The following is a 7,108-nucleotide window of genomic DNA, read 5'->3' as shown; positions in this document are numbered from 1 at the left end:
AAAAAAAAAAAAAAAAAAGAGATCCTCTCGAAACAAACAAACAAATAAACAAAAAAGAGATCCTCTCACCTCAGCCTCCTGAGTAGCCAGGACTGTAGATGCACACCACCACACCTGGCTAATTTTTTTATTTTTGTAGAGATGGGGGTCTCCCTATGTTTCCCAGGCTGGTCTTGAACTGGCCTTAAGCAATCCTCCTGCCTCAGCCTCCTGCAATTTTTCTTCTCCTAGTTAGCTGGCTTCCTCGAGGTTGCAGGGGTAGAGGAGAGCACCAGACCACCACAGCTTTTGCAAGTGATATACTTACAGTTGAAGAACCATTAAGACTGAGGCTGTGATTCCTTATTTGATTCTTGGTAGTGGAAAAAAAAAACCCTCTTGCTCACTCACTCTAGGCCCCAGAGTGTTTCTCAGATAGATCATTTTTTCACTGCTTCTTAACTCCCCCAAAATTCAGATTGGCTTTTGTCCTTGGAAGTTAATTGGTAGTGTTAGTTAGGGTATAGTAGAAGAATTGGAGGACAGGAGAGTTTTTGGAAGATGGCTATTTTACTAAGCTGCATTGAGAACTGGTGTGCCTGTGTGTGTGTGTGTGTGTGTGTGTGTGTGTGTGTGTGTGTGTAAACGCTCTTTTCCCTCTGCTCAGTGTGTGTGGGTGGTTTAGGGAAGACTTGCTTTATGTTTCTGCATTGCCACTGCATTCAGACTGCAGAAACTTCCAAGTATACTAGGACATTCAACCCTATTTTCAAATGGCCTTGTTCAGTGCCTTTTAATTAATCTGGTCACATTCTGTAACCGCCTATACATGGGAGAGCAGGAAGGAAGAGGGTAATTTGGAAAATAACTGTACCATAATATTTGGAAATAACAGCATGACTTCTCTTGATTAAGCCCCCTGTGCGTCAGAGAAACTGTTTCTCTGATGGTACTTTGGAATCCTTTGTTTAAATGCTTTCTCAGTTTACTTACCCTCAGTCTTTCTCAATGGGAAATATCAAAATCTGACCATGTTGAGGTAAGGGACTTACAGAGGTACCTCTGTATCCCCTTGCAGCCCCAGTGGGACTAGGGGAAGGTATCTGGTTTACCAGTGGTGGTGGGAGCCTTCAGGACTGAAGGTATGTTCGTATCTCTTCAGGAACCTTCCCTGTATACTGTCAAAGCCATCCTGATTCTGGACAATGATGGAGATCGACTTTTTGCCAAGGTGAGATTCCCTTTTGAATTAATTTAGGAACAACACAAAGGCTTATTCTGAGATTTGAATCTTGGGACTGATCCCCTATTAACTCATGTTGCTCAGTAGTATAATTTTGAGAATACTTCCATCTTTTTTTTTGAGATGGAGTTTCGCTCTTGTCGCCTAGCCTGGAGTGCAGTGGCACAACCTTGGCTCACTGCAACCTCTGCCTCCCAGGTTCAAGCAATTCTCCTGCCTCAGGCTCCTGAGTATCTGGAATTACAGCATGCACTACCACACCCGGCTAATTTTTTGTATCTTTAGTAGAGACAGGGTTTCGCCATGTTGGCCAGACTGGTCTTGAACTCCTGACCTCATGATCCGCCCACCTTGGCCTCCCAAAGTGTTGGGATTACAGGTGTGAGCCACCATACCCAGCCTGAATTCTTCCATCTTATCTTGCCTACTCCAGATAAAACCTGTTTTCTTTTGTCCCTTTGTTGTACTGCTGCCCTGCTTACTGTCCTCAGACTTTGACCTCCTTTGTTGTCAACATCAGATTAGGAAAAAGCTTTGAAACCTTGGTTCCTAACAAAGCAGTATGTAGATGCTAAGAGGCAGTCTGCCCATGTCCATCATTCCTATCCCCTTCTCTTCTACCATGTCACCCTGCCTGGGTTTTTCCAGAGAATTCTCTTGCAGTTCCAAGGTTCCATTCCTAGGTCTATAGTCACCATCAAGCTTGTTACCTCCTGACTTTCCCAGAGTGATGTTTTCAACTTTGGATCTGTTGGAAGAAAGAAGAAAGGACACCCCTCTCTCCCTCCATATTCTCCCCCTCCTGTAGAAATTTCTTCTGTCCCTGGTGTATTAACTCCGGGCGAGCATAGCATAAATCAATCAGCAGGTAGAGATTAGTTTAGAATTCACCAGCTGTTCCTCCCTGTAATTGGATGTAACTATGCAGGACACCTTTTGAAACAGTTATCCAGTTACTAAATGCCAGACCTGTCATAGGTCTTCAGCTGACTGCAACGGATTAGCCCCTAAAGAGCTAGCGATTTAGCAGCCTGCATCTCCTCCCCCTTGCCAGGGAGAGCCTGGGAATGGGCTCAGTGGTATGCTGGATGCTTCTTTCAGCTTGCAGAAAAGAAAGCTAAGATGGACCATAGGGCAGGGTTTGCCTTTCTTTGGAGGAGGTTTTTGTAGCCTTTCCCCATGCCTCAGCTTCATACAGTGAGTGAGGGTCTATGGAGATGTTCTGTGCTTCTAGTGTTTTTTGTGTTCTCTAGCACTGCTTCCTGACATGGGGTAGCTCCTAGGAAACACTTGATGAGAATGGTTTTAGGAGAGGTCTAGATTGCAGACAGGCACAGAGCCTCACCGTAGGGCTGGTAGGCTTCTGCCCTCAGACAGTCTTAGAAATGTGAGGTGGGGTTGCTTATGGCAGGGTCTTTTATTTATTTTTCTTAGATTACTCACTGCCCATTCTCTGCCTCTACAGTCCTTCCTTTTCCATGTCAGTATTTCTCCCTTGCCCCATGCCTTGAAGGAGAGAAATCCAAGATCCCAGGGCAAAGCATAGTCACTAATCATTCTGGCTTCCAGCTCTAGTGACCCAACCCTGTCTCCTTCCCTCTGACCAGTACTATGACGACACCTACCCCAGTGTCAAGGAGCAAAAGGCCTTTGAGAAGAACATTTTCAACAAGACTCATCGGACTGACAGTAGGTCATTTTCCTTTCACTACTCCCTGTGTTGTGGGGAACCATGGTGGAAAGGGGGTGGTAGCAGGGCTGCGGAGAAAGGATAAAATGACTCTGCCTCTTTTTTTTTTTTTTCTTCCTCCCCTTGTATAATAAACTCTTCAGAATGTAATGGGGAGGTGAGTGTACCTCACGCGGGAATACCGTGCTGGAAGGTTGGCTGTTAGCTACCTGTCTAGTCCCTGGATTTATGAGCCTCACTTGACAAATTTAACTGCAGCTCTGCTTATTGTACCGCATCCATTAGGGCAGGTAAATGGAAGTCTGTAAAGGTGACCGCTCTGCATTTTCACCTCCGAAGGATCGACTAGTATCCTGTCTCATATACAAGGAGGGAAATAGGTATAGTGGGCAGGAACGGAGGATGGTGGTTAGAGAAGATACATTTAGACTCCCCCAAGTTTATGCTTCTCTTCTGCCACCACCCAAGAAGTGCAGATCATCTTCTGGCTTTGGAGGTCATTACAGTTGGCCTCACCTTAGCCCAAAACAGCTGGATACTAGGAATTCACAGTAATACCTTTTTTTTTTTTTCTTTTTTTTTTGAGATAGAGCCTCTCTCTGTCACCTATGCTGGAGTGCAGTGGCACAATCTTGGCTCACTGCAACCTCCGCCTCCCAGGTTCAAGTGCTTCTCCCATCTCAGCCTCCTGAGTAGCAGGGATTACAGGTGCACACCACCACGCCCAGCTAATTTTTGTATTTTTAGTAGAGATGGGGTTTCACCATGTTGACCAGGCTGGTCTTGAACTCCTGACCTTAGGTGATCCACATGGCTCAGCTTCCCAAGGTGCTGGGATTACAGGCGTGAGCCACTGCACCTGGCTGGTAACTCCTTCTTTCCTACTTCCTTACCTCAGGCCACCCACTCTTTCTACTTTTTTTCCCCCACCAGGTGAAATTGCCCTCTTGGAAGGCCTGACAGTGGTATACAAAAGCAGTATAGATCTCTATTTCTATGTGATTGGCAGCTCCTATGAAAATGAGGTGAGAATCCCTACCCCTCTTTGCTATTTCTGATCCTACTTTCTAAACCACAGGCAGTACATAGCCACTGGTTTGGGGCCCTGATAGAGCCGTGTTCCTCTAGCTTCTGACCAAGTTAATGAAGTTGTCAGAGATCCCACCAGCCTCACAAACATGGCCCAGCAAATGAATCGCCTAGAAAGGAAGTTTTCCTGGATTGATCTTTTATATCCATTAGGAAACATCATATATGTTTTAATACCCTTCCCTGAGTAGTATTTTTTAAGATGGATTTCTGAGGTATGGTCAAGATTGCAGGGAGATACTTGCTCCTTCTATGAAGGGTCCATACCTGACTGAGTTTGAGCCAATTAGCTAACAACCTGAGTCGTGTTGAAACCATACATTATGAATAGGTCACTTGAGAAGACCTTGGGTATAGTCCTAACCTGCTTCCTATAAGCAGGAAAAGCTATTTGCCTCAGGTAGCAAATTCTAGGAGAATGGATAAATAAAAAATAAAAATAAGCCCCCAGATAATTTGAGGCAAAAGTCAAAGTTTGAGAAAGTCAACTCTTTTTTTTTTTTTTTGAGACGGAGTCTTGCTCTGTGGCCCAGGCTGGAGTGCAGTGGCCGGATCTCAGCTCACTGCAAGCTCCGCCCTCCGGGTTCACGCCATTCTCCTGCCTCAGCCTGCCAAGTAGCTGGGACTACAGGCGCCCGCCACCTCGCCCGGCTAGTTTTTTGTATTTTTTTAGTAGAGATGGGGTTTCACCATGTTAGCCAGGATGGTCTCGATCTCCTGACCTCATGATCCACCCGTTTCGGCCTCCCAAAGTGCTGGGATTACAGGCTTGAGCCACCGCGCCCGGCCAAGAAAGTCAACTCTTACTGAGCTCTTATTATTGGTATAAGTGCTTTGTAAAGTACATTGTTATTTAAACCTTGCAGCACTTCCATGAGTTGTAGGCATTAGTGCCTTTGTTTTACAAATGAGGAAACCAAACCATGAAGAACCATAAGAAATTACTTGTATGTGACCATTATGAAAACTACAAAAGTGGCAGTTTGATGTAGTTTAACCTAATAACTTTCTCAGGGTCACACATGTAGAAAATGGCTCAGCTTGGATTCAAACCCATATCTGTCTGACTTAAAGTCCATGCTTTTTAAGAAATTTTGAGACATAGGCTGAGCGCGGTGGCTCATGCCTGTAATCCCAGCACTTTGGGAGGCCAAGGCGGGAGGATCACTTGAGGTGAGGAGATCGAGACCATCCTGGCTAACACAGTGAAACCTCATGTCTACTAAAAATACAAAAAATTAGCTGGGTGTGGTGGTGGGCATCTGTAGTCCCAGCTACTCAGGAGGCTGAGGTAGGAGAATGGTGTGAACTTGGGAGGCGGAGGTTGCAGTGAGCTGAGATTGCGCCACTGCACTCCAGCCTGGGCAACAGAGCAAAACTCCGTCTCAAACAACAACAACAACAAAAATTAGCTGGGCGTGGTGGCAGATGCCTGTAATCCCAGCTACTTGGGAGGGCTGAGGCAGGAGAATTGCTCGAACCTGGGAGGTGGAGGTTGCAGTGAGCTGAGATTGTGCCATTGCACTCCAGCCTGGGCGACAAGAGCGAGACTCTCAAAAAAAAAAAAAAAAAAAATTGAGACAGGGTTTTTGTTCTGTCTCCCAGGCTGGATTGCAGTGGTGCAATCTTGGCTCACTGCAACCTCTGGCTCCCAGGCTCAAGTGATACTCCCACCTTAGCCTCCCAAGTAGCTGGGACTGCAGGTGCCCACCACCATGCCAGCCTAATTTTTTTTGTATTTTTTGTAGAGATGGGGTTTTGCCATGTTGCCCAGGCTGGTCTCAACTCCTGAGCTCAAGCAATCTGCCTGCCTCGGCCTCCGAAAGTGCTGGGCTAGAGTCAGGGTCTAGACAGGGTCTAGATGTTAACAGGTGTGAGCCACTGTGCCCAGCCAATTAAAGTCCATGCTTTTTACACTAACTCTGCAGCCTTCCTCTCACCTCAGCTATTGCTTGGTTAATGATTTCTCTACCTAAGACATCAGGTAACACACATACAGTTGGTAAAGACATTGTAGAGGACTGTGACAAGAAAGTTCTGTTTAAACTTTTGGCTAAAAGAGATGTTGAATTGTGGGATCATGTAGCAGAATTTATTTCTGTGAGAAACCACAGGTCGTTTTCCTGTTGTGCTCTCACTTCCACCTTATGCTTTTGGTCCTTTGTGAAAGCCTGTGTCTTTTGATGTTTAATGAATTAGGAGGTTTTGTTTTTAGGTAGCAGCTTTCAGGGCCTTGAACCTTATCCTTCTGCCTCCTCTGTTTCCCAACAGTTGATGCTTATGGCAGTTCTGAACTGCCTCTTCGACTCATTGAGCCAGATGCTGAGGTGAGCAGGACATTCTTTTTTTTTCCCCCAAGTTATGATGGAAACAGCAGGGCATTGTTGATTTCTGTTTGGGAGATAAAGTAACCTTCTTCAGGCTCAGGGATTGTAGGAGATTGGCAAAGGCTCCAGGGAGTTGATTTAGTTTAAGAAGTTGGGTTTTGCCAGGCGCGGTGACTCACGCCTGTAATCCCAGTACTTTGGGAGGCCAACGCGGGTGGATCACAAGGTCAGGTGAACCATTCTGGCTAACATGGGGAAACCCCATCTCGACTAAAAATACAAAAAATTAGCTGGGCATGGTAGTGGGCGCCTGTAGTCTCAGCTACTCAGGAGGCTGAGGCAGGAGAATGGCGTGAACCTGGGAGGCGGAGCTTGCAGTGAGTCGAGATCACACCACTACATTCCAAACTTGGCGACAGAGTGAGACTGTGTCTCAAGAAAAAAAGAAAGAAAGAAGGTCGGTTTATTAATTCATAGTAATTCATGCTACTGGGGAGGACTGGATGGAGAGTATGTCCCTCCTATGGAATAGTGATCTTACTAAGGAAGGGGACTGGGAGGGAGCCGAATCTTTACCTCTGTGTTTACTCTTGTAATCCCCCGTGGCCCTGTCAGATCTGAGCATCCTCAAGGTGCTTTCCTGGGCTTCATTCTTGACATTAGAAGTAGGGAAAGGGCAAGCATAAGGAAGTGTCCCAGATAGAATGTCATTCAGTACTTCGGGAATGGAAGCAACACTCCCAATTTTTTTTTTCTTTTCTTTTTTTTTTTTTTTTTTTT

At 45.8% G+C, this 7,108-nt stretch overlaps 1 protein-coding gene across 2 annotated transcripts in view; it reads left to right on the top strand.

Moving 5' to 3' along the window:
- Positions 1-7,108, top strand: part of COPZ1 (coat protein complex I subunit zeta 1) — a 28,922-nt gene that overhangs the window by 14,748 nt on the left and 7,066 nt on the right. Inside the window, exons 2-5 of one of the 2 annotated variants that reach the window (XM_017850938.1) lie at positions 1,142-1,210; positions 2,830-2,911; positions 3,846-3,937; positions 6,273-6,328. In XM_017850938.1, coding sequence (XP_017706427.1) covers positions 1,142-1,210; positions 2,830-2,911; positions 3,846-3,937; positions 6,273-6,328 — 299 coding nt within the window. The remainder of the gene's footprint in view (positions 1-1,141; positions 1,211-2,829; positions 2,912-3,845; positions 3,938-6,272; positions 6,329-7,108) is intronic. The other variant, XM_017850939.1, reaches the window with a different exon arrangement.

Source organism: Rhinopithecus bieti, unplaced genomic scaffold (assembly GCF_001698545.2).
Source record: "Rhinopithecus bieti isolate Rb0 unplaced genomic scaffold, ASM169854v2 scaffold_33474, whole genome shotgun sequence".
In the NCBI taxonomy this organism is placed as follows: domain Eukaryota; kingdom Metazoa; phylum Chordata; class Mammalia; order Primates; family Cercopithecidae; genus Rhinopithecus; species Rhinopithecus bieti.
This window is presented reverse-complemented; position numbering and strand designations above follow the sequence as displayed.